Source organism: Jaculus jaculus, chromosome 9, assembly GCF_020740685.1.
Source record: "Jaculus jaculus isolate mJacJac1 chromosome 9, mJacJac1.mat.Y.cur, whole genome shotgun sequence".
Lineage (NCBI taxonomy): Eukaryota > Metazoa > Chordata > Mammalia > Rodentia > Dipodidae > Jaculus > Jaculus jaculus.
The window spans coordinates 86,761,992-86,789,264 of record NC_059110.1 but is presented as its reverse complement, the minus strand read 5'-3'; the positions used below and the strand labels follow the sequence as shown (position 1 = coordinate 86,789,264).

The 27,273-nt window shown below is 48.2% G+C and overlaps 2 protein-coding genes and 1 long non-coding RNA gene across 3 annotated transcripts; 1 reads left to right on the top strand and 2 right to left on the bottom strand.

The window, feature by feature from the left end:
- Positions 1-149: 149 nt before the first annotated feature.
- On the bottom strand, positions 150-17,028 carry Pigs (phosphatidylinositol glycan anchor biosynthesis class S). The gene is made up of 12 exons (XM_004664609.2): positions 16,965-17,028; positions 16,542-16,681; positions 16,340-16,451; positions 11,947-12,036; positions 11,592-11,683; positions 9,497-9,704; positions 8,944-9,086; positions 8,082-8,196; positions 4,303-4,448; positions 3,454-3,554; positions 1,315-1,525; positions 150-1,115 (listed from the first exon to the last, which is right to left on the bottom strand). Exons 1-12 carry the CDS (start codon positions 16,996-16,998, stop codon positions 840-842), a joined length of 1,668 nt encoding a protein of 555 aa, XP_004664666.1. The 5' UTR covers positions 16,999-17,028; the 3' UTR covers positions 150-839.
- A 133-nt stretch (positions 17,029-17,161) lies between these two features.
- LOC123463325 lies at positions 17,162-20,965 on the top strand. The gene is made up of 2 exons (XR_006638877.1): positions 17,162-17,519; positions 20,728-20,965. It is a non-coding gene; the product is annotated as an uncharacterized LOC123463325 (long non-coding RNA).
- Positions 20,966-21,589: 624 nt separating this feature from the next.
- Positions 21,590-26,765, bottom strand: Aldoc (aldolase, fructose-bisphosphate C). Its single transcript, XM_004664611.3, has 9 exons — positions 26,423-26,765; positions 24,063-24,186; positions 23,771-23,982; positions 23,605-23,659; positions 23,349-23,509; positions 23,152-23,235; positions 22,539-22,713; positions 22,217-22,416; positions 21,590-22,071 (listed from the first exon to the last, which is right to left on the bottom strand). Exons 2-9 carry the CDS (start codon positions 24,172-24,174, stop codon positions 21,976-21,978), a joined length of 1,095 nt encoding a protein of 364 aa, XP_004664668.2. The 5' UTR covers positions 24,175-24,186; positions 26,423-26,765; the 3' UTR covers positions 21,590-21,975.
- Between the last annotated feature and the right edge of the window lie 508 nt (positions 26,766-27,273).

Genomic DNA, 27,273 nt, shown 5'->3' with positions numbered 1-27,273 from the left:
GATGCATGTGCCACTTTGCGCATCTGGCTTTATATGGGTACTGGGGAACTGAACCGGAGTCATTAGGCTTTGCTGGCAAGTACTTTAACCACTGAGCCATCTCTCCAGCCCCTAACATACTTTTTTAAAAAGGTTAAAATATTAGACACTTTCACGTGCTTATCACATTTACTCCTCACAACCATCCTTATCAGTGGATTGAGACAGGCTAAGTGAGAAAAGTGGCTTACACAAAGCTCCCCAGTCAATTTAAGTGCAGAAGCAAGGGTCTAGAATCAGCCCTGCTGGATTGCAAGTCAGAAACTTTCTCCCACACTGCTTCTCTGAAAGGGTAAAGGGAAACTCAGCCACACACACAGCACCAAGTCCTAAGCTGCTACCTCCTATAACAGGCTATATCCAACGGGTGAAGTCAGCTAGGAGAAGGGAAGAACAAAGGAGGACTCCAGGGGCTGTCAGGAGAGAAGAGAGGTGGCTCCAATTAGTGTAGCCCAGGGCTTTCCCCTAAGGGCCCCTCCCAGTAAGAGTGTACCAGGCCGACATCAAAAGTACAGGATACCCCTGCCCTGGAGGGGGATACCATGGGACCCTCAAGTTCAAGCCAGATACAGAGATCCAGATGATGTGCCTTTTGAGGCTCCTAGGAGTGGTAGAAGACCAGAGCCAAAGGAACAGGAAGGCAGGGAAGAGGAGTCCTCCTTGAGTGTGGTCCTTTGGAAGGTGGAGAGCCAACAGAGGAGACTGAAGACGAAACACCACAGGAAGGTCTCACGGGCCTCTCAATGTACAGGCGCCCACTTTGGCCAAAAGCGAAGGGTCCTACTAATATGCTGCCTGGCTCAGTCTGTCTTTTCTGGCTTTGCCCAGGACTTGCGAGTCTCCATGAAGATCTTGACCAGTGACAGGAGGATGGGCACAGCCATAGGCAAGAACAGTGGGATATAGATGGCAAATTTCTGGTCGTCAGGAAAATACAGGAGATGGAGGAGCGAGGGATCAAAAAAGGCACGCTCAGAGGATGTCACAGCTTCCTGGCTGGCAACAAAGGCAGATGACAGGTGCCCAGAGGCCAACTCCTCTGCTGCCTTCTGGACTGCAGCTACAGCCCTATACACCTAGAAAAGGAGGGGATGGGGGTCATAGATATGGGTAGGGAAGGTCTTACTTTACCTTCCATCTCACATTGCCTAGAGTCCACCCAGGTTAACACAGAAGTCTACTGGCTTGAAATCTTCCCTTATCACCATCGAGACTCCCACTGGGGAGCTGGCATGGCAACACATATCCAGGCTCACCCCTCCCTTGTCCATTTACCTCAGATGCCACATCGTCCTTGATGACAATGTTGCTGATCTTGCCCAGAAGCTGGGCCAGGGAGGTGAGAGTCGTGGTGGCTGTGGCCAGGTTCTCCACTGACCGGGCCCAAAGTAGCCGGTCTAGTTCCCAGGTCATTAGCCCTTCACTCTTGGGCCCTGAAAGTAGGCATTTTGGAGGCACCTGAGGCTGAGCAATCCCAAAGAGCAGCCTGTGGCAACAACAGGAAGTCAGATCACAACTCCTGCAATCCTATAATCCTACAATGCCTACAACATTGGCCCAAGCCTGGGATTCTCAATCTTACTGAGAACCACAGGGTGGGAAGAGGTGAGCAGCACCACCAAGCAACCCTGATCCCCAAACCCTGCCTCAACCTATGTCTATATTGGGCTCCCAAGATCTTGTTTGAAAAAGGTTCCAGCTGGGTGTGGTGGCACACGCCTTTAATCCTAGCACTGGGAGGTAGGGGTAGGAAGAACATCATGAGTTCAAGGCCACCCTGAGACTACATACTGAATTCCAGGTCAGCCTGGCTAGAGCGAGAGACCCTACCTCCAAAAAAACAAAAATTTAAAAAAAAAATTAAACAAACAAAAAAGGTCCCAGGAGCTGGAGAGATGGTTTAGCAGTTAAGGCACTTGCCTGCAAAGCCAAAGGACCCAGGTTCGGTTCCCCAGTACCCACGTAAACTAGATGCACAGGTGGCACATGCATCTGGAGTTCATCTGCAGCGACTAGAAACCCTGGCATGCCAATTCTCTCTTTCTCTCTAATAAACAAATAAAAATTTAAAAAAAAATTTTTTTAAAGGGCTGGAGAACCGGGTGTGGTGGTGCACACCTTTAATCCTAACACTCAAGAGCAGAGGTAGAAGGATCACCGTGAGTTCGAGGCCACCCTGAGACTACATAGTGAATTCCAGGTCAGCCTGGGCTAGAGTGAGACCCTACTTTGAAAAACCAAAAAAAAAAGGGGGGGGCTGGAGAGATGTGTTAGCAGTTATGGCACTTGCCTGCAAAGCCTAAGGACCCATGTTTGACTCTCCAAGATCCCACATAAGCCAGATGCACAAAAGTGAGGCAAGCACAAGGTTGGACGTGCCCACTAGGTAGCACAAGTATCTGGAGTTTGATTGCAGTGGCTGAGGTCCTGGTGCACCAATATTCTCCTTCCCTCCCTCTCTCTCTCAAGAAATAAATAAATAAAAATAAAAGGTTCCAGGCTGGAGAGATGGCTTAGTGGTTAAGGAACTTGCCTGCAAAAACTAAGGACCCAGGTTCAATTCCCCCAGTACCCATGTAAGCCAGCACACAAGGTGGCACATGTGTCTGGAGTTCATTTGCAGTGGTTGGAGGCCCTGGCATGCCCATTTCCTCAATCTGCCGCTTTCTCTCTGTGTCCCCCTCAAATAAATAAATAAATATTTAAAAAAAGGTTCCATGACTAAAATATTTCTGTTAATTTAGTTTAATCCCAACTCTCCACCCTTTCTTTGAACAAATGGACCCAATGGGGCTGAGTGGCGGGATGACAAGTGTGTTGTGCTTGTCTAAGGCTTCACCCAAGACACACCCTGCTAGTTATCAGAATACTCTGTCCTAATAAGCCCAGGAGCAGTCAACATCTTCAATACAAGCAACAGACAGCTACTCTCAATAAATCACTTAGCACAAGAATCAACATTGTTTTCCTAAGCAGCCCAATCATAACCTTGGAACCTGACTTCCATAAGTCTATTTCTCTCGGTATTTATTGAGAGACAGAGAGAGAGAATGGGTATTTCAGGGCCTCCTGCCACTGCAAACTTGTTCCAGATACATGTACCACTTTGTGCATCTGGCTTTACATGGGTACTGGGGAATCAAACCCAGGTTGTGAGACTTTGCAAGCAAATGCCTTTAACCACTGAGCCACATCTTTAGCCCCATGCCTATATATCTAAAAACATGTTTTGCCAGTTACTTGTCCTTCTCAGAAAGATGATAGGGTCCTTGGAAACCTTTCTTGTTTTCCCTGGAGCTCATGGTATCCCCACCAGGTGAGATTTCATTCTGCTCTACAACCCCTCTCTAACCAAAGACTATGGCCACACCCTCCATGGCCTCATGACCGTAAGTAGAGAAGCCAGGGCCTCACCTTAACTGAGCCAGGAACACCTCCATCACTCGCACCATGTCCACCTCGACTCTCACTGGTAGCTCTGAGGCATTATAGGCTTTGGGGTCAACATTGTATACCTGAAAGGGGGAATGAGGTTGTTTTAACACCACCCAGGACCAGGCACACAGCTCTGCTAAACATTCCTGAGCACACGAGAGAAAAAGAAAGCATGTCCTCTGGTTTCTAAAGGCTATAAACTCAGTGGCATAGTTAACATTATTCTGAGTATCTAATATGAGGAGCTTTAAGTAAATTATCCTTTAAAAATCCTATAAAACAAAATGGGGTATTTTTAAATAAATCTTGTTTTATCACTCCCACTCAGGAGAAGCTCCCAGTATAACAGAGGAGACAAGGTTCTCACCCTTACAAGACTTGCACAGAGCCAAGAGCTAAGATGGACACAGACTAGTCCCAAGTACAAGCCAGTAAGTGTACAACGGTAACAAAAAAGAAAATACCAATAGAAATAAAAATAGGAGAGGTGGCAGAGGATGACCACAAGCACCTGTCACCTCCTTGTTGCCTGCCCATCCCCACAAGCAGGGCTATGAAGAATCCTCCCTTTGCCCCAAGGAAAGCTGAATCAAGCTGGGCACGGTGGTGCACGCCTTTAATCCCAGCACTGCAGAGATAGGAGGATCACCGTGAGTTTGAGGCCACCCTGAGACTCCATAGTGAATTCCAGGTCAGTCTGGGCTAGAGTGAAACCCTACCTCGAAAAAAAAAAAAAGAAAGAAAGAAAGGAGGCTGAATCAAATTTCAGGGAAATAACTATCTGTCCCTGAAGTATAGGCCCTAGGACCTGCTTAGTGTGACTATTACCATAATGCCACCCCAGCGGGGACTGTGGAAAGCATTAGTGGCTACTGGAGCCCCATCCTTGTCCTGGATGTACAGTGGGGAGTGGGCAAGCTCAGGCACATAGAGTAGAAAGTTGAGCACAGGGTACAGGGAGGCAGCACTGGACCCTGTAGGATAAACAGAGGGGAATTAGGTACCAAAACACATTACACCTCAATTCAGTTCCAGGGTAAGCCTCTACCTTGGTCACTCACTCTGGGACTCTGTTTCCCAAATGATAATGACTAGGATATCCTCTCTCTAGTCCTCCAAATTTCTCCAGAAATGTGTCATATGGATAAAGCACAGACCTTAATGCCCAAATTCCCCAAGAGTCTCCTCTCCTAAGAGGCCCCCTCTGACCATCCAAGACAGCTAGCTAGTTCTTTGGCACCTCCTCTCTCTAACTAGTATGATGCACAAGTATAAATCTGACTTCATGTCAGACTGACCATGCCATCCTTCAGTGACCTTCATATCAGGTTCAAGTTCAAACTCCTTAACATGGTTCTTATGACATGACTTGCCAGCCACATGGTCACCCACCACAGTTCAGTTATACAAACCTACTCTGAGCAACCTGGATTGCTATGCTTACTCATCTATACTAAGCTCATGGTTCCTTGAACTTGCACTGCCCTTCTGACTCTGTTCATACTGTCACAAAGCAGTCCCTCAGCTAGTGTCTGCTGAATGAATGAAACAGTGAAGGAAGGGAAAGGACATTTGCTGAGACAATAAATGCCTCTCCTCCTAACTCTTGGTTCACACTCAGCAATATATCCAACTTTGGTCTGCCTTTATTACAGTTCTTGGCCATGCCTACTCTGCCTAGGCTCCATCCCAAAAATGAAAGATTATAATCTTCAAGGTTTCTCTACCTCAACCAGCACAGCAATTTATTCAAATTCTGCTCTTGGGCTGGAGAGATGGCTTAGTGGTTAAGGTGCGCCTGTGAAGCCTAACGACCCAGGTTCGATTCTCCATACTCACATAAAGCCAGATGCACAAGGTGGCTCATGTGTCTAGAGTTCGTTTGCAGCAGCTAGAGGTCCTGCCATGTCCATTCTCTCTCTCTACCTGCCTCTGCTTCTGCCCTCCCCCCAGATAAAATATTAAAAAAATAGACTAGTTGGAATGAGGAAGGGATTCAGTGCAGGAGGAATAGGGCAGGGAGAAAAGGGAAAGTAGTGGGAGAGGATTACGATCATGGTATACTGTTTATATATATGGAGGTTGTTAATAAAGGTAACAAATAACTAAGTATAAAATAAGATATAGGGCTGGGGAAATGGCTGAACGGTTAAGGCATTTGCCTGCAAAGCCTAAGGACCCTGGTTCAGTTTCCCAGGACCCAAGTAAGCCAGATGCACAGGGGGCACATGTGTCTAGAGTTTGTTTGCAGTGGCTGAAGGCCCTGGAATTCCCATTCTCTCTTTCTCTCTGCCTCTTCCTCTCTCTCTCTCTCTCTCAAATAGATAAAGAAATAAAATATTAAAAGCCGGGCGTGGTGGCACACACCTTTAATCCCAGAATTTGGGAGGCAGAGGTAGGAGATCGCCATGAGTCCGAGGCCACCCTGAGACTACAGAGTGAATTCCAGGTCAGCCTGAACTAGAGTGAGACCTTACCTCGAAAAACCAAAAACTAAAAATAAAAAAGTAAGATACAGCTGGGTGTGGTGCACGTCTTTAATCCCAGCACTTGGGAGGCAGAGGTAGGAGGACTGTGTGAGCTCAGGGCCACACTGAGTCTACATAGTGAATTCCAGATCAGACTGGGCTAGAGTGAAACCCTACCTTGGAAAAAAAAAAAAAAGATATGGTTGTGTAGCTCTAAAGAGAGAGAGAAAGCACAAGTGCAAGCGAGCCCTGGGATGCCCCTTCTCTGTCTAATAAATAAATATTAATAATATTAATAAATAAATAATAAATAAATAAAATATTAAAGAGAGACAGACCCTGGTATCTTGGTGCACACATGTATTCACACAAACAGCAAATAAACACTCAGACTTTATAAACTTTTGCTGGCTTTCTTAAGCTACAGACCATCTCCAAAAAAGGGGGTAGGGCTGGAGAGCTAGCTTAGCAGTTAAGGTGCTTGCTTACAAATCCGAAGGACCTCAGCTCTATTCCCCAGGATCCATGTAAGCCAGATGCACACAAGGCAGCGCATGCATCTGGAGTTCATTTGCAATGGCCAGAGGCCCTGGTTTGCCCATATTCTCTTTCTCTCTCCCTCACTCTTGCTCTTAAATAAATAAAAATAAAATATTTTTAAAAAAAATAGAGGGGCTGGAGAGATGGCTTAGCGGTTAAGCGCTTCCCTGTGAAGCCTAAGGACCCCCGTTCAAGGCTCGATTCCCCAGGACCATGTTAGCCAGATGCACAAGGGGGTGCACACGTCTGGAGTTCGTTTGCAGTGGCTGGAGGCCCTGGTGCGCCCATTCTCTCTCTCTCTCTCTCTGCCTCTTTCTCTCTTTGCCTGTCTCTCTCAAATAAAATAATAATAATAATAATAATAAAAAAATAGAGCCGGGCATGGTGGCACACCCTTTTAATCTCAGCACTCGGAAGGTAGAGGTAGGAGGATCTCCGTGAGTTAGAGGCATCCCTGAGACTCCATAGTGAATTCCAAGTCAACCTGTGCTTGAGACCCTACCTCGAAGAAAAAAAAACAACAAAAAAACAGGAGTCACTGTGCATCTCTATAGCCTCAACGCTGAGAGGGGCAAAGACAGGAGGATCACTGGGGCTCACTGGCCAGCCAGTCTTATCAAAAAATGACTCCATGCTCAGTAAGAGACTATCTTAAAGAAATAAGGTGAGGGCTGGAGAGATGGCTTAGCGGTTAAGCGCTTGCCTGTGAAGCCTAAGGACCCCGGTTCGAGGCTCGGTTCCCCAGGTCGCACGTTAGCCAGATGCACAAGGGGGCGCACGCGTCTGGAGTTCGTTTGCAGAGGCTGGAAGCCCTGGCGCGCCCATTCTCTCTCTCTCCCTCTATCTGTCTTTCTTTCTGTGTCTGTCGCTCTCAAATAAATAAATAATTAATTAATTTTTAAAAAATAAATAAAAAAAAATAAAATATTAAAAAAAAAAGAAAAAGAAATAAGGTGAAAGCACCTTCCAAGGGTCAGGGTCCATTGCAGAAGAGAGGTGTCAGAAAGAATGTAAGAGCCAAAGTAGGTAGGACTCCTTACAACGTGCTCCTCCAGACACAAAATGGCCTGTATATCCATGACCTCACAATGCCTGACACTACCTACACAAGACCATCATAATAGGAGGAAAAGATGATGACATACAAATAAAAGAGAATGATTGAGAGAGGAAGGGGATATGATGGACAGTGGAGTTTCAAAGGGGAAAGTGGGGAGAGGGAGGGAATTACCATGGGATATTGTTTACAGTTATGGAAGTTGTCAATAATAAAAATAAAGAAAAAAGAAATAAGGTGAAAAAGATGATAGGAGTGTCTGTCATCTCCATATAGTCATGTCCATATAGGGCACACACACATGTGCATACAATATACCACACATACACCCACACACCATACTACAAATACCAAAATGATAGAAAGGAAGGAAAGAAAAAAGGGAGGGAAGGAGAGGAGACAAGGACAGACCTAAATCTCCACAGTCCACACAGATCAACCCATGCCAGAAACATTCAAAATACACAACCCACCTCCAACCCCAAGTTATACCAGGGTCCTCCCCTGGCCTAGCAGGAGGACTCTGGCCCTCAGAATCTCACCTAGCCGGGACTCCACAGGGTTGATAACATGGGGGAGGCTATGCATGGCCAAGTAGTAGCTGGATGAGGCTTGGTCAAAGCGGGGGTTTACTCCCAACATCGCATAGTAAAGGATCTGTAAAGCATAGAGAACGGTACGATGATTTACAGTCCACTTTTTCCAAAACAGATTTGAGATGCCTTGAAAAGATAACAGGATAAGGCAATATATATGAGACAAAATCAGGCCTCAGATAAAAAAGGTACAGAAAAGAAAATAATGAAATCAAGGTAAAAGTTGAAACACTAAATACATGTGTTGAACACCATGTACTTTACTAGATTTCCTAACAGCCTAAATAACTGGGGAAACAAAGAACAGCACAACTCCATCTACAAGATCAAACCAAGCCAGCTCTTCAGAAACAGCCACTCCCACCAGCAAGACCTGATAAACATTCCCTCACATTCTCCCTATATGGACATGAAATGATACAGAAAGCTAGCTACATTCCTCACATCTCAACTGTTACTATGTTCACATGTTTCAGGAAGCTCTTTAGAAAAATAGATAAATTCCTTAAGGATGGCTGATGGCCTTAATATCTGTGCAACTGCTGAATAAGCTCTAGAAGCAGCCATAGGAAGCTTTGCTAATCTGAACCAATAGAACTCCGAGATGGACACCACAGAGAGAAAGACACCAGAGCCTGCCTCCAAGGAACCCAGAGATGAATAAACACACACATGTGACCCCCAAACTACCCCCCTATAGCAGTTCTTATGACAACTGCCATGCACACACCTCTCCTACAAAACCAACCAGCTCTCTGATATGGAAGAACAGACAGACATGCAACTCCTCAGCTCACACCTGTCTTACCTGGGAGTCCACGGAGAAGTTGCCAGCAACACTAAGGGCATTCAGAAAGGGCTGTACGTAGCGCCGGACAGCGCCCTCAATATCCCAGTGGACATCATGGGACTTGGGGTCTGGGTTGAGTAAACTGAAGGTGATCTCATAGCCTGTAGCAACAGAAGTCAGGGAAGTCAGAAGCCACGGGAGATGATGGTAGAAGGGTAGCCTGCACCCCTATGAAACTAAACTTGGTTCTCTTCAGGAATGCAGCTGGGTTGCCATCATGGAATCAAAGGAGGGACACAGTGGGATGAGGACTTTTTAGTACTTAAAATAAAGTAGACCAGCCGGGCATGGTGACACACACCTTTAAGTCCCAGCACTCGGGAGACAGAGGAAGAAGGATTCCTGGGAGTTCAAGGCTAGCCTGGGACTACAGAGTGAGTTCCAGATCAGCCTGGGATACAGTGAGACCCTACCTTGAAAAAAACAAAAAGAAAAAAAAATAGACCAGAGAAAAAAGGAGTGGAGTTGATGTGTAGCTCCTCCCTCTTCCCAGGCCAAAGCCATGTCCTACCCAAGCTGGACTTGAGAGGCCTCCTCTTATCAGCGCTCCATTTGTCCTCCGGGAGGTGATCGGCCAGAGCAGCAGCAAGCACATCCTCAGTCAGAGACATGGCCTGGGCTATTTGGATGATGCGGCGACCAATGATGTTAAAGGCCTCTCGGTGTGTTATACCCCGCACAACTGCTGTCCTCTCAGGCCCAATGTAGCTCATCATGTCCTGTGAGAGTAAAGAAAGGACAGAATGCCATGGCACAGTGAAAGAAGCAGAAAGGAAATTATGACTCTGGACTTTTATTCTTTCTTTAAAAGATTATTAGCTGGGCATAGTGATGCATGCCTCTAATCCCAGCACTCAGGGGGAGGAGGTAGGAGGATTGCCCTGAGTTCAAGGCCAGCCTGAGACTACACAGTGAATTCCAGGTCAGTCTCGGCTAGAGTGAGACCCTGTTTCAAAAAAAACCATGGGCAGGGGGAGGGGGATGGCGGGGGGGGGGGGGGGAGAAGCTATTCCATAAGAAAATGGGGCTGGGAAGATGGTTCAGCAGTTAGGTGGTTGCTTACAAAGCTTGCTGGTCCAGAAGCAATTCCCCAGTACCCATGTAAAGCAAAATGCACAGTGGCACATGCATCTGGAGTTCCTTTACAGCAGAAAGAGGCCCTGGTATGCCTATACCCTCTCTCAAGTAAATAAATAAGTGAAATTTGTTTTGGTTTTTCAAGGTAGGGTTTTGCTCTAGCCCAGGCTGACCTGGAATTCACTATGTAGTCTCAGAGTGGCCTTGAATTTAAGGCGATCCTTCTACCTCAGTGGCCTTGAACTTAAGGCGATCCTTCTACCTCTGTCTCCCAAGTGCTGGAATTAAAGGTGTGCGCCACCACACCTGCCTAAAAATAGTTTTAAAAAGAAAAAAAGAAGGCTGGAAAAATGGTTTAGCAGTTAAGGCACTTGCCTGTGAAGCCTAAGGACCCAGGTTCAATTCCCCAGTACCTAGTACACCCAGTACAAGGTGGTACATGTGTCTGGAGTTAGTTTGCAGTGGCTGAAGGCCCTGGCTTGCCCATTCTCTCTTTCTGCCTCTGCCCTACCCCTGCCCATTCTCTCTCAAATAAATAAATAAAATAAAAAGCCAGGCATGGTGGCACACACCTTTAATCCCAGCTCTTGGGAGGTTGAGGTAGGAGGATCACTGTAAGTTCAAGGCCACTCTAAGTCTACACACTGAATTACAGGTCAGCCTGGGTTGGAGTGAGACCCTACCTTGGACAAACCAAAAAATAAAATAAAAAAGAGCCAGGCATGGTGGCACATGCTTTTAATCCCAGCACTTGGGAAACAGAGATAGGAGGACTGCTGTGAGTTTAAGGCCACTCTGAGACTACACAGTGAGTTCCAGGTCAGCCTGGGCTACAGCAAGACCCTACTCAGAAAAAAAAAAAAAAAAGAAAATGGCCTACAGCCTGATGTGGTGGTTAACACCTTTAATCCCAGCACTTGGAAGGCAGAGGTAGGAGGATTGCCATGAGTTCAAGGCCAACTTGAGACTACATAGTGAATTCCAGGCCAGCCTGGGCTACAGTGAGACCCTCCCAGACTTCTACTCCTCACATGAAAAAGTCAATGTGCCACCTGTATTACCATCACAATCCACTCAAGCCAGCTGCTTTGCAAACCTGCTGATATTTTCCATTTCAAGTGGTCACTGACACTTCAACCACACACAAGTCTTAGATTTGGAAAAACCCAATATCAGTATAAGTGAATAAATCCTGCTGGCATGCTTTGTATTCCTTTTTCTTTCTTTCTGTTTTTTCTTTTTTTTAAGGGGGGAAGGGGGTGTTCTGAGATAGGGTCGCCCTGTAGCCAAGGCTGACCTGGAACTCACTCTGTAGTTCCAGGCTGTCCTCAAACTCACAGTGACCCTCCCACCTCTGCCTCCTGAGTGCTAGGAGTAAAGGTGTACACCACCACCCCTGACCTTTTTTTTTTTTAATGTGGGAACTTTCAGTAGTAAATGGACGATAGAGGCAGCACTGCCCCCTGGAGGCCTGAGAGAGGACGAGCTAAACAGAAAGGGCAAGTCCCCAACCGCTCTGCTTGCCCTACCTGGGGAAGAAGTGATGAGTGTTCAGAAATCACATACACAGTCAGGGAGCCCTCTGCTTGCTCCTCCGCCTCAGCTAAGATGGCTTCTGCCTCTGGGGACAAAAGTGGTGATACACCAAAAGCAACATGGTTCCATCTCCCCCAGGTTCCCATGGGGTGCTTGGGCCACACCTCCATTCACACTCAGCAAACTCTGCAGCCAATCAAGCTCTCTGAGCCTCCAGGGCCCACACTCAACTCCAAGGTACCTCCAGGTACCTCCCAGCCTTCTTGGGAAGTTTTGGAGGTTAAGCACAACATGGAAATCATACACTAAAGAGATCAAAAGGAAAAATAGGACATGTCATCAGAATACCTTGCACACTGCTCAATGACAGGGCCTCTTCCTCATGGTCCAAAGCTCTCCGATAAGCTTTCTGGAAGCGACATTTGATTTTCATTTTGTCTGGAGGGAAAGAGCAGATGGGAAGGGCATTAGACCTTCCCAGTCCAAGCGCTCACCAGCGCTACACGCAGCAGATGGTTGTCCACAGAGAAAGAGCAAGTACCAAGCAACAGCCAACTCTAATCACTTCTGCATGGATGACAGCAGACACACAACACCCATCTCTCCTTCTCCCTCAGCTCCTGCCTCTGCCTTGTGCACACGGGTCCGCTAGCCTGAAATCTCCCCCCTGGGAAGTCTAGTTCAACATGCATTATGAGTAGGTGAAAGGAGAAAAACAGTATGGTCATTCCAACTGCTATCCCCAAATAATTAAATCCAATGGACAATCCCAATAAAAATTAAGCACAGAGCCATGCTTAATCCCAGCACTTGGGCAAAGGTAGGAGGATTGGCAAGAGTTTGAGGTCACCCTGAAACTACCTAGTGAATTGCAGGTCAGCCTGGGCTAGAGCAAGCGACCCTACCTCAAACAACAACAACAAAAGCACAATAATGAAATCTAACTGCAATGCAATTCCATAAGTCAGTAATAAAACAAAGATGCCTGTTATCTCCTCTATTATTCTCACTGTTACTAAGCATTCTTCTTCTTGAAGTTTCTGACCAATGTAACAAATGAAGAAAGAAAATATATCGTTCAATGCTTAAAGAGACAAAATGGCTACTTTTGAATAGACAAGAATCAATAGCTGAGGACTGGGAAGATGGCTCAGCAGTTAAAAGACACTTGCTTCCGAAGCTTGCCAGCCAGGATTCAATTTCCCAGCTATCCACAAAAGCTGGATTTTGTCACAACTATCTCAGTTTGTTTGTAGAAGCAAGAAGCAAGAAGTGCGCGTGCACACACACACACACACACACACACAAACGCAATCAGCAGCAGCATCAAGTAATGTTGTCTGACACTACTGAGTATGAGACCTAAATTACAGTCGGGTATGGTAGCACAAAGTTGTAATTCCTGCACTCAGAAAACTGAGTCAGAAGGATGGTTAAAAGTATTAAGTCTAGCCTGGGCTACACAGTGAGATATTGTCTCAGCAAGCAAGTGAACTAGAAAGAAGAAATAAAATTATGATTTTTGTGAAAAGATCTAGGCTGGAAATATAGATAGGGCCATATGAATGAAGCATGGCAATTTAAGGAATTCTAAGATAATTTAAGAAAGAAATAGACAATACTAACCATCAGAGGCTGCTGCTTAGAAATGAGGGGTGGCTGGAGGAGCCTGTTAGCAGTGGTCATTGAGAAGGAAAGCAGGAAAAGGACTTACAAAAGGTCCTTGACGACTTAAATTTTTATTGCAAAAGTAGGATTGAAAATCCTATTTTAGGGCTAGGAAGAAGGCTCAGCGGTTAACAGCACTTGCTGTGAAAGCAAGAGAGCTTGAGAGAGCCTGATTTGCCCTGACTTCTACTCTCCTGCTCCTACATAAACAGCTGGGAGTGGCCATACACACCTATAACCCCAGGCTTGTGGGGGGAACAGGCAGGAAAATGGCTGAGGCTCACTAGTCAGCCAGTCTGACCATAAACAGCAGCTCTGGATTAAGCGACAGAATCTATTCCAAGGAAACATTCAGATGAGCAACAGAGGAAGACACATCTGATGTTCTCCTCTGGCCTCCACATATACTCACATGGGGTGCACCTATTTGTGCACACACACATGCATATACCACACAAGCAAAAAAAGTCCTATTTTAGTATATAAAAGATACTAAGTAATGAGAAGAGCCCATTTGAAGATGAGACCATGTGGTAAAGCCTGGAGTCCAACAGGAAGAAACTGGATGACAGAAAACCACAAGTTAGACCAAGTTATGCTTTTGTGTACTATATAAGACTTAAACCCAGCCAGGTGTGGTGGGGCAAACCTTTAATCCCAGCACTCAGGAGGCAGAGGTAGGAGGGATCACATAGAGTTCAAGGCCAGCCTGAGACTACACAGTGATTTCCAGGTCAGCTTGGGCTAGAGTAAAACCCTACCTCAAAAAACCAAAAGGGCTGGAGAACTGGCTTAGCAGTTAAGGTGCATGCCTGCAAACCTAAGGACCCTGGTTCAATTGTCCAGGTCCCCATGGTGGCGCATGCAGTTCGTTTGCAGTGGCTAGAGGCCCTGGTGTGCCCATTCTCACTCTCTCTTACTCTTTGTCTATAACAAATAAAATTTAAAAAAAAAAAAAAAAAGCCAGGCATGGTGGTGCACACCTTTAATCCCAGCACTCAGGAGGCAGAGGTAAGAGGATTGCCATGAGTTCGCAGCCACTCTGATACTACATAGTGAATTCCAGGTCAGCCTGAGCTAGAGGGAGACCCTACCTTGAAAAACAAGCCGGGCGTGGTCACGCATGCCTTTAATCCTAGCACTCAGGAGGCAGAGGTAGGAGGATTGCTGTGAGTTCGAGGCCACCCTAAGACTCCATAGTGAATTCCAGGTCAGCCTAGGCTAGAGTGAGATCCTACCTCAAAAAAACAAAAACAAAAACAAAAAAACAAAAAATTAACAAACAGGGGCTGGAGAGATGGCTTAGTGGCTAAGACCTTGGCCTGCAAAGCCAGAGGATCATGGTTTGACTCTTCAGAATCCCCATAAACCAGATGCACAAGGTGGCACAAGCATCTGGAGTTCATTTGCAATGGCTGGAGGCCCTGGCACGCCGATTCTCTTCCTCTGTCTCTCAAATAAATAAAATATATATTATTTTTTAAAGCCACAAAAAAAGGGCTGGAGAGATGGCTTAGCAGTTAAAGTGTTTGCCTGAAAAGCCAAAGGATCCCAGTTCGACTCTTCAGGACCCACATAATCCAGATGCACGAGAGGGCACATGCATCTAGAGTTCGGTTTGCAATAGCTGGAGGCCCTGGCACGCCCAACCCTCCCTTCCACCCCCGACACCTCTTTCTCTCTCTCAAATAAATAAATAAGGCATATTTTTTAAAAAAAGACTTAAAATGTTACAAAATAAAGGGCTAATAAGGAAAAACAAAAGAAAAGGGGAAAATGCTTACAGAAAATATATTGTTCTCAACTATTATTATTAGTTTTTTAGAGAGAGAGAGAGAGACAGAGACAGAGAAAGAGGAGAGAGAATTGGCGCCAGGGCTCAGACACTGCAATCAAACTCCTGATGCTTGCACCACCTAGTGGGTATGTGCAACCTTGCGTTTGCCTCACCTTTGTACACCTGGTTTATGTGGGATCTAGAGAGTCCAACAGGGGTACTTAGACTTGGCAGGCAAATGCCTTAACCATTAATCTAACTCTCCAGCCCTCAACTTTAATTTTTAATTTTTTTTATCACAGCATGAGAGGGAGAGAGAGAATGGGTGTGGCAGGGCCTGCAGCCACTGAAATCTAACTCCAGATGCATGTGCTACTTTGTACACATGTGCAACCTTGCGCACTTGCATCACCTTGTGCTTCTGACCTAAGTGGGATGTGGAGAGTCAAACATGGATCCATAGGCTTTGTAGGCAAGCACCTTAACCATTAAGCCATCTCTCCAGCCCTCAGTTTTAATTTTGGAGAGATGGCTTAGTGGTTAAAGCACTTGCCTGCGAAGCTTCAGGACTCATGTTCAAATCTCCAGGTCCTATGTATGCCAGATGCACAAAGTGATGCAAGTGCAAGGTCACACATGCGCACAAGAGGGCACACATGTCTGGAGTTCAACTGCAGTGACTTGAGGCCCTGGCGTGTCCCTTCTCTCACTCGCTCACATAAAAAAAAAAGGCCAGTCTGTTGCACTTGCCTCCAGAAAACATATGTAGTTGCGGGGGGGGGGGGGGAAGGGGGGAAGGAGAGAGGGAGGAGGAAAGAGAATGGGCAAGCCAGGGCCTCCTGCCACTGCAAGTGAACTCCAGATGAATGTGCTACCTCATGCGTCTGGCTTTACATGGGTATCAGGGTATCAAACCAGTAGACTTTGCAACAAGCATCTTTAATAACTGAGCCATCTCTCCAGACCATTTTTCTCATTTCAAAGCCAAGTCAGTCTCAAAAATGTGATAGCAATCATAATAGTTTCCCAAAAACGGCTCACTAAAAAATTTTTTTAAAAAAAATTTTAAGAAGCCGGGAGTGATGGTGCACACCTGTAATCCTAGCACTCTGGAGACAAGGTAGGAGGATCGCCGTGAGTCCCAGGCCAGCCTGAGACTACACAGTGAATTCCATGACAGCCTAGAGCGAGACCTTACCTCAAAAAAACGCTCCTCCTATGCAACCCAACTCTGGGCTTTGTGGTCTGGCTTAACCTGGAAAGGCATCCCTGTTACCATCTCCCCCAGGAACTCACACTTCAGGGGTATCTCTCGCTCATGCACGACGGTGAAGGGTAGTTTCTCCTGGTCGTCCAAGGGCACTGAGTCCCGAGTAAACACGACAGTGACAGGCACCATGAGCCGGAGCTGCGGGAGGGGGCAGCAGGGTCCTTAGCTGAGTTTCCACCGTTATCGGTGGACAGTCTCCGCCCGGCTCTCCCCACACCGAAGTCTCACCTGCAGGGCATTCAGCGCGCCGATCTGGGAGTAAGGCAACGGGGCCCGGTACGTCTCCGTGGTCTTCCACCAGAGCGGCAGTCCCAGCAGGATGGCCACCGCGGCGAAAAAGAGAGCGGAGCGCTTGCCCCGGACCACCTCTGCGGGCACAGGGGGACCGACTGAGGCGCGGGAAGGGCATCCCGACGCCGGCCCGACGGCGAACGCCGACCAGTCCCGGCAACAGGTGCTCTGAGGCCCCCCAGCCCGCGTTTGGGAGGGATCCCCGGGTGCTCGAGCGGACCCGGCCCAGGTCTGAAGCAATCCCTGCGAAGCGACCCTCAACCCCTGGCAGGCGGGACCTCTCACACGCATCGACCCCCCACCCTTGCACTCCTCCCTCGCCAACCCGGAGCCGCTGACGCCACCCCAAACCCAGCGCACCTAGGTCCGTCGCTGCGGCCCCGGCGGCAGCCATGTTGGCTTCCGGCTGCTCATGCCAGGGGGCGGGGCCACAGGAGCCTCCTCCAATCGGAAGCCTCGAGTTGAAGGAGCGGGATCACGGCAGTCTATTGTGGCCAATCGCGAGCGGCGCTCAGGCGCACGCTGAAGAGCATCGGGTTTACGCTGGTGCGTTGCAAGTCTGGCAAAAGACACCTGATTGATGTTCCGCTTTCCCACGGACGACGGTCCACTCTCCTGGTCCCGGAGCGCCAACCCAGAGGTGGGATAGAGGGGGGAGGGGATTTGTTAACTGTCCCAAGCTGGTCTCGAACTCCTGGCAATCCTTCCTGCCACAGCCCCGGCCCTCTCGTCCCGATTGCTGGAATTGCAGGCTTGAGCCATCACTCCCTGCAAAAGCTGGGTATTTAATGAAGCCATCATTATGTCAAGAGCCTGAAAAGCCTTCAAATATCAACCATCACGATCATTATCCCAATCATAAAGTGCTTCTTCGGGGCGGGGCTCCCCCTCAAGCTTCAACGACAGATGCACTAGGTACTTTTCAGCATAATTGACTACTCTAGCATTTGTTATTTATTATTATTATTTGTTTTTGTTTTTCGAGGCAGGGTCTCACTGTAGCCCAGGCTGACTTGGAACTTACTCTGTAGCTCCAGCCTGGCCTCGAACTCATAGCGATCCTCCTACTCCTGGGTCTCCCGAGTGCTGGGATTAAAGGCGTGCGCCGGGCTGGAGGAATGGATCAATGGTTAAGGCGCCTGCTTGCAAGACCTAATGTCTAGGGTTCAGTTCCTCAGTACCCACATAATAGCCAGATGCATAAAGTGGTGCATGCATCTGGAGTTTGTTTGCAACTGCTGGAGGCCCTGGTACACCCATTCTCTCTCTCTCTCTCTCCCTCTCCCCTGCTCTCTCTGCTTGCAAATATATTTTTTAAAAAATATTTAAGACATGTGCCACCACACCCGGCCTATTTTCACTTTTTTGTTTTGTTTTGTTTTGTTTTTGAGGTAGGGTTTCACTATAGCTCAGGCTGGCCTGGAATTAACTATGTAGTCTCAGGGTGGCCCCGAACTCACGGGGATTTTCCTACCTGTGCCTCCCGAGTTCTAGGATTAAAGGCGTATGCCACCATTCCCAGCTATTTTCACTTAAAAAAAATTATCTATTTGCAAGCAGAGAGAGAGGGAGGGGGGACAGAAATGGGCACACTAGGGCATCTTGCCACTACTAATTAACTCGAGGCATATGCACCACTTTGTGCATCTAGCTTTACATAGGACTGGAGATTTGAACCCTGGGCCACCAGGCTTTGCAAATGAGCACCTTTAACCACTGAGTCATCTCTCCAGCCCACTTCCCTAGCCCAGGCTGGCCTGGAATTCACTATGTAGTCTCAGGGTGGCCTCAAACTCATGGCAATCCTCCTACCTCTGCCTCCCAAGTGCTGGGATTAAAAGTGTGTGCCACCATGCCCAGTTATTTTTACTTTTAAATTGGAATCTCACTATGTTGCCCAGACTGGTCTTGAGTTCCTAGGATCAAGAGATCCCATTCCCATTGTCTCAGCCTCCCAAGAATTTAAAAATTGATTTGATTTGATTTGATTTCCAACTTGGGAGAATCAAGATACTTAACATAAAATTTCTGCACACAGACTCTCGATCCTAATCACTCAGGTTCAAGTTGTGGCTTCACTTATTATTGGAATGATCTGTGCCCCTGTATGCATTTCCGCCTATGAAAATAATCACACCTACTTCATAGACTTATACTGAGTCAATACATATAGTGACGAGAACATAGAAGGTGCTATGTGTTAACTGTTTTTGTTATAAGGTCAAGTCACACAGTACAGCATTGGTTCAGTTCTCCAGTCACCCATGTAAAGCTGCATGGGCAATCACTTGCAACAAGAGATCCTGGCAAGCACATATATATATGTGTGTGTATACATACATATACATATATATGTATGTGTATGTATGTATGTATGTGTGTGTGTATATATATATATATATGCAAATAAAGCAGGTCGGCAGAAATAGGAGGATCACTGTGAGTTCGAGGCCACCCTGAGACTACATAGTGAATGCCAGGTCACTCTTTAGTAGAGTGATACCCTACCTCAAAAAGGCAAAAAGAAAAAAAAAAGGCAGATAAATAAAAGATTTCCTTATTAAACAGGGTTCCAGGGGCATCTTCATATATATATATATATATATATATATATATATATATATATATCTTTTCTTTTTAACAGAGACAGAGAAAGATAAAGAGAATTGGCAATCCAGGGCCTCAGCCACTGCAACTGAACTCCAGATGCTTGCACTACCTAGTGGCTACGTGCGACCTTGTGCTTGCCTCACCTTTGTGCGTGTGGCTAACATGGGATCTGGAGAGTCAAACATGGGTTCTAGCCGGGCATGGTGGCGCACGCCTTTAATCCCAGCACTCGGGAGGCAGAGGTAGGAGGATCACCGTGAGTTCAAGGCCACCCTGAGAATACAGAGTGAATTCTAGGTCAGCCTGGGCTAAAGTGAGACCCTGCCTTGAAAATCAAAAAAAAAAAAAAAAGAGGGGGAGAGAGTGAGAGAGAATGGGCGAGCCAGGGCCTCTAGACACAGCAAACTAATTCCAGAGGCATGCACCACCATGTGCATCTAGCTTACATGGGACCTAGAGAATCAAACTGGGGTCCTTAGGCTTTGCAGGCAAGCACCTTAACTGCTAAGTCATCTCTCCAGCCCTATTCCTTTTTTTTTTTTAAAGTATTTATTTATTTATTTATTTATTGGAAAGACAGATGGAGAGAAAAAGGGAGCATCAGGGCCTCTAGCCACTGCAAAAGAACTCCAGATGCATGTACCATCTAGTATATCTGGCTTTATGTGGGTACTGGGGAAATGAACCTAGGTCCTTTGGCTTTGCAGGCAAGCACCTTAACTGCTAAGCCATCTCTTCAGCCTGCATCTTCTTTTCTAAATGGTGGATAACATTAAAAATATGTATTTATTTGAAGCCAGGCGTGGTGGCGCACATCTTTAATCCCAGCACTCAGGAGGCAGAGGTAGGAGGATCTCTGTGAGGTCCAGGCCAGAGACTCCATAGTGAATTCCAGGTCAGCCTGGGCTAGAGTGAGACCCTGCCTTGAAAAACCAAAAACCAAACCAAACCAAACCAAACAAACAAACAAAAAAAAAAAAAAAAAATATGTGTGTGTATATATATATATATATATATATATATATATATATATATATTTATTTATTTATTTATTTGAGCTGGGTGTGGTGGTGCACACCTTTAATTCTAGCGCTTGGGAGGCAGAGGTCGGAGGATTACCTTGAGTTTGAGGCCACCCTGAGACTACATAGTAAATTCCAGGTCAACCTGAGCTAGAGTGAGACCCTACCTCAAAAAACCTATATATTTTAATTTATTTGATAGTTTATAGCCGCACCAGGGCCTCTTGCCACTGCAAAGGAACTCCATATGCATAGGCATGTGCCTTTATGTGGTACTGGGGCATTAAACCTCAGGCTGGCCTGCTTTGCAAGTAAGCACCTTTAACTGTTAAGCCATCTCCCCAGGCCCCAAATGCTTCTGTGGCTCCACCTAGTGGCTCAATAATGCGAAGTCTCACCGAGACTTCTGCCTCCTCTGCTCTCTGCCTATCCTGTGGACTCCCTCCTGGCTTTAAACCTTGCTCATCATGCTTCACTACGTTCTCTTGTAGCTGCAGCCCAGTGCCTCTAATGTTGCAGTCTATGGAAGACTCGCCACTCTCCTCACAACCCTCTTCAGCCGCAAACATCACCAGGCAGGAGAACGGGGCCGGGGGGAGGGGGGGGCTGGTGACTGAGTGAGCCCCTCTCCCATGAACTTAAGCCTAATAAAATTCAGATCTCACCTTTCCACCACCACAGTCAAAAGGCTGGGGAGAGCTGGGCATAGTGGCGCATGCCTTTAACCTAGCACACTGTTTTGTTTTGTTGTTGTTGGTTTGTTTGTTTGGGTTGGTTTTGTTTTGTTCCAAGGTAGGGTCTCACTCTAGCCCAAGCTGACCTGGAATTCACTATGGAGTCTCAGGGCGGCCTTGAACTCATGATGATCCTCCTACCTCTGCCTCCCAAGTGCTGGTATTAAAGGCATGCGTCTCCACGCCTGGCCCCAGCACACTTTTTTTTTTTTAATTTTTTTATTATTATTATTTATTTGAGAGCGACAGACACAGAGAGAAAGACAGATAGAGGGGGAGAGAGAGAATGGGCGCACCAGGGCCTCCAGCCTCTGCAAACGAACTCCTGACGCGTGCGCCCCCTTGTGCATCTGGCTAACATGGGACCTGGGGAACCGAGCCTCGAACCGGGGTCCTTAGGCTTCACAGGCAAGCGCTTAACCGCTAAGCCATCTCTCCAGCTCCCCAGCACACTTTTAACCCAGGGAGGCAGAGGTGAATTCAAGGCTAGCCTGAGACGACATAGTGAATTCCAGGGCAGCCTGGGCTAGACCCTACTTCAAACAAACAAACAAAAAGGCTAGGGAGAGTCAGCAGAGATAAAACACAGAGGATTGGATGTGTACAACAGACAAAGTGGCATGTTTTGCTACCATTTATTTGCTATGTTCTCAATGAAATGAGTCTGGGCTGCTGTGCCTTCTTCTGATCCCAGGAGAGAAGGCTAGCAAGGAGAGCCCAAGGAGAAGCTACACCATCAAGGGGAAACTGTGAGGGTTGACAGAGGCACTGGAGAGACCCACACACCCTGCTGCAACCTCTTGCAAGTTCTTCCGCCTTCAGACAGAGGGTTCCCCTATTCTCCCATCCTGTGGTCTCTGGTACAGCAGTGGGAGAGGGGAGAGAAGGAAAGAAAAAGAAGATAACATGGTGTGAGGTGAAGGCATCTCTTTTCTGCATGGCTATTTGGCCCTGGCCATGACTACAGACTGCTGGGCCGAGGGCTGTGGTATAAAGAAGCACATCTCAGTAAGCATGGTTGGCAATGTAGAGGGACTGGGCTGCTGCTCCACCGTCTTCTCCACTGCCTTCATATTGGCCCTGGGCTGCAAGCCCATTCACCTGCGGAAGGAAACAGGGCACTAATCAGACTGAGCCAACCCACTCTCATCCCAAGTGTCGAATCCTGCCCGCGCTGAGACCTCTGGAGCTTCCCTGCCTAGCTCCATACACAATCCCTCCCCAGTGGCCACTCCTGGCTCCCAACCTCAGCCCGCTTGACGAACTCCTCAGTAGCGGCCCCAGCATTGTCCCTTTGCCCTCGCCACGTATTGAGTGCAGATGCCTGCAGGGCACGTCCATAGGAGAAGGTGAGGGCCCAGGGCCGGGGAAGTGGGCAGCGATTTATGGCGTTGAGGTTAAGTGATGCTTCTTCCTCGCTCTGACCCCCAGACAGGAAGGTCACTCCTAGAGTGGGAGAGGGGGTGGAAAACAAACTGTTTACTCTTCATTTTTTCCAAGGTTAGGGACCCATGAAGGCCACTGAAGAACCTGAGGTTGAGCTTTAAGGGACAGGAGCAAGTTAGTACCTGGGACAGCCGGGGGCACAGTGCGACGCAGGGCAGTAACAGTTGCCATGGCGATCTCCTCTGGACTATACTTGATGGGACAAGCATGACCAGGGGTCACCATATTAGGCTTGAGCAGCGTACCCTCCAGGTATACATGATGATCACTCAGGGCCTTGTACACAGCAGCTAGGACCTGGGGATTAGAGGAGTTTTACAAAGGGTCAAACCCCCCCCACACACACACACACACAGTGCTTATTGCTGTATGCAATAATATCCAGGGGCAAGTGGTCAGGGACAGAGGGTTCAGTATCGGCTCGTTCTCTCAAGCCTGTCCTGGAATCAGCAAAAGAGCTCTACAGGCCAGATGTGGTGGTGGCACAAGCCTTTAATCCCAGCACTCAAGAGGCAGAGGTAGGAGGGTCACTGTGAGCTCAAGGCCACCCTGAGACTACATAGTGAATTCCAGGTCAGCCTGGAGTAGAGTGAGATCTTACCTTGAAAAACCAAAGGAAAAAAAAAAAAAAACAGCTCTAGAGGAGAGAGTGCCTGGATCTAAGCTAGGGAATAGGGTACAGGTAACCCTGCTGGGCTATCCCTGATGTGCATCTGGGCTCAGCTATGGCCTCACCTTCTCTGTAACATACTGGCAACGTTTAAGATCATGGTCCCCATCAGGCAGGATCTCAGGTTCCACAATAGGCACAATGCCATTCTGTAGAATGAGGAGAGTTACTCGGGAGGGGCAGAAGTTGGGATAAGAAAGCCCCAAAACCCCCTCACCACCAGACACGGCACCCATCAAACCACACAAACCCCAACACACACCTGCTGGCAGATGCTGGCATAGCGGGCCAGCACATTGGCATTCTCCAGAATGGCCAGTGCTGAGGGTGTGCGCTCACTGATTTTCAGAACACACCGCCATTTGGCAAAATCGGCACCATCCTTCTTGTACTGGGCACAGCGTTCTGAGAGCCCATCAAGCCCTGCAAGTATAATGCCAGCCTCATCACCCTGCCCTTCTCCTGCCAACAATAACTGCCTAACACCATGATCGTCCTAAAGGCCACCCACCACGTACCTTGAGTGGTGGTTTCCCCATCAGTCCCAGCTAGAGGCACCACACCCTTGTCAACCTGTGAGGGGGAAAACAGGCCAAGGGCTGACTCCAGGCAGGATGCTCCTTTGCCACCCCTCCTACACACACTGATTGTCACTCAGTCCCCAGTCAGGACCAGGGGCTGTACCTTGATGCCCACAACAATGCCCTTATCCTGGATGGTCCGGACAAAGGGGACACCATTGTCATCTTTCTGATACAGAGTCTCATGGAAGAAGATGACACCTCCAATGCATTTCTTCACACGGTCATCAGCACTGAACAGGACCTGGCGGTACAGCCGGCGATTTTCCTCTGTGTTCTCCACTCCAATTTGGCTCAGGCGCTTGGCCATGCTGCCTAGAGGCAAACAAAGTGGGGACAGACAGCCTAGTTCCCTGGCCACCTCTCCCTATTCCTGACCACAGGCTCCCACTTACCTACAGACTCATCTGCAGCCAGAATGCCTTTGCCTGGGGCCACGATCCGCAGGGCGATATCAGACAATTCCTTCTTCTGTTCAGCAGAAAGGGCTGGGTACGAGTGGGGCATGGTGACAATTCCCTGGAACGGAGAAAAGATATTAAAGGGCTAGAGAGATGGCTGAGCGGTTAAGGCACTTGCCTGCAAAACCAAGGGACCCAGGTTCAATTCCCCAGGACCCATGTAAGCCAGATTCACAAAGTGGCACCTGCATCTTGAGTTCGTCTGCAGTGGCTGAAGACCCTGCCATGCCCATTCTCTATGCCCCCCCCCAATAAATAAATAAAAGGGCGGAAGAGATGGCTTAGCAGCTAAGGTGCTCACCAGTGAAGCCTAAGGACCCAGGCTCGATTCCCCAGGACCCACATAAACCAGATGCACAAGGTGGCACATGCATCTGGAGTTAGTTTGCAGTGGTTGGAGGCCCTGGCATAACCATTCTCTCTTTCTCTTTCTCAAATAAAGAAAAAACACTTTTTAGCCAGGTGTGGTGGCACACGCCTTTAATCCCAGCACTCAGGAGGCAGAGGTAGGAGGATCACCATGAATTCAAGGCCACCCTTAGACTACATAGTGAATTCCAGGTCAGCCTGGGCTAGAGTGAGACCCTACCTCGAAAAAGAAACAAAAAAAAGAAAAAGAAAAAACATTTTTCAAAAAGATACAAAAGCTGGACCCCACCCAATAACTCCTCTACTTCTAGCTAAAGAGGCCAAATGCTTGTCTCCCCCACCCCAACACAGGGCTGGGAGCAGAATAGCTGTTCTTGGCATAGGTCCTGGGCATCAAAGTGGCACCAATCTCTCTGACAGCTAGCAGGCTTAGGGCCCTGGTTCCCACATCTCCTTTTGTCCCTGGTGGGCACCCTTCCCAGCCCAAAGAGAGATGCAGGATAGGGGGTGGGGAGGTGGCAGCCCCAAATCTACAGGTCTTACGAAACTGCTGCCCAGTTACGGACATTAACTCTTCTTTCACAGAAATTTGGCCTCTTCTTGAAATAGACACAGGCATGACTTCCAGCTTCTCTTTCCTCCTCCTCTCTGGGGAGGGCCCGTGGGCAAAGTGCACTTGTTTCCAAGGCTTCCAAATGAACCCTGTCACCCACCAAGAGAATTCTCCCTACTTCCAGGGGGAAAGCAGGAAGTCAGGGGGTCAGATTAAGGGAGAATAGTGGCACAAATAACAGTCCCAGACTTCTATCACCTGTTCATTCCCATACTGCAAACCTGACTGCTTATGCCTACTCCCCACCTCTGTGTTGGATGGAGAGTATCCCCAATAGGGTTGCAAAGTGTGGTAGGAAAGAAGGCGGGCCAACAGGCCAGCTAAGTCAGCCGTGAAGATGGATGAGGGTGAAAGCCACCACCAGGCCATCTCCAGGGCCCAGAAACGCTCCCCCTGGAGACAAGAAGTCATGGGAAATACAACTCAGACACCCACCCACTACGGAGACACAGGCAGGGGATTAAGGAAGAATAAAAGGAAAAAGTAGAGCAACTAAGAAAGGGAGGGAGAGGTCTTGACAAGTGTGGTGGCACTCAAGAGGCTGAGGTAGGAGGATCGCCATGAATGCAAGGGCCAGCCTGGGGTGGAGTGAGGCCCTGCCTCAAACACACACACACACACACACACACACACACACACACACACACACGAGACAGGAAGAGCAAGAGGAAAAACCTGGGCGAGATAAATGTGATAGTGATGCAGGCTAAGCCGTCAGGGGGAGGGACCTAGACCTGAAGACTGGTAAGAGAGAGAGAGCGGGAACTAGGCTAGGAGGAGCAGAAGCAGAGATTAAAAGGGCTTGATGAAAGAGGCTGACTCCAAAGACAATTCCTGGAGGCACAGTAAGATTTGGAATGGAGGGCTGGAGAGATGGCTTAGTGGTTAAGCGCTTGCCTGTGAAGCCTAAGGACCCCGGTTCGAGGCTCGGTTCCCCAGGTCCCACGTTAACCAGATGCACAAGGGGGCGCACGCGTCTGGAGTTTGCAGAGGCTGGAAGCCCTGGCGCGCCCATTCTCTCTCTCTTCCTCTATCTGTCTTTCTCTCTGTGTCTGTCGCTCTCAAATAAATAAATAAAAAATTAAAAAAAAAAACTATTCAAATAAATAAATGAAATTAAAAAAATTTTTAGAAAAAAAAAAAAAGATTTGGAATGGAGAAGCTGAATTCCCATGGAGAGTGCTAGGAAGGAGTGCGGCTGGAGAGGCTGAGCGTGCACACAGAAAAGATCCACCCAGGGAGACTGACAAGAAAGTAGGGAAAGAGCACAATGGCCAAGATGCTGGGCAGCTCCTGCCTCCCGGGACCTTACCTGCAAGCGTAGCCAGTTAGGAGCAGCTGCCACAGGCTCAACTCTGGAACAGCTCGGCAACAGCCAGCGGCTCGGTCTGGGCTGGAGTAAATGAGGCTGCGGATGCTGCCGCAGAGCTACGTGACTCCTTAGGGGGTGGGGCCGACACTTCCCCCGGCCCGCCCCCTTCCCAGGAATGGCCTGGGGTAAGGCCACGCCCCGAGAGGTGGGACGGTTAGGTGGAGTGACTCCCTGCCAGTGATCCCCAGGGATTTTAGGGATTGGCCTCCTCCCACGCGGAGTCCTGCCACCATAGCTCTGGGGGCATGAAATGGCCTTGCAGTTGTTTCTGCCACAGTCATCTTTGCCCGCGCAGGGCACTAGACCTTGGTGAACTCATCTGAAGAATCAGCAGGTGGGGTAGGTAGGGCAGAGGCACCAACAGAGTGCCCAAGACCTAGGCATCAAGTAAGGAACTGAGCTCCTCTGTCCTCAGCCCCGTATTTACCAGGGTCTACCCCCTAGGGGGATGGGGAAAGGAAGAGAATGGAGCCTTTTCTGTCCCCCCAGGCAGTGAGCCAGGGAACAAGCAGTCCAGTACCCAGTATTTAAGGAAGCAAGAGAAGGGAGGGAAGAAGGGCAGACTGTCCTGGCTCTGCCAGCAGCAGAAGGTGGAGAGAGATGTGTGAAGGCGGCCCAGGCAGGAGAGCCAAGCTACCTCTTCCCTGACTTCAAACCCATTCCTACCACACAAAAACAAAGACTCAGCTGAGTTGTGGTGGAGCACACCCTTAATCCCAGCACTATGAGAGGCTGAGGTAGGAGGATCATCGTGAGTTCGAGGCCACCCTGATACTACATAATGAATTCCA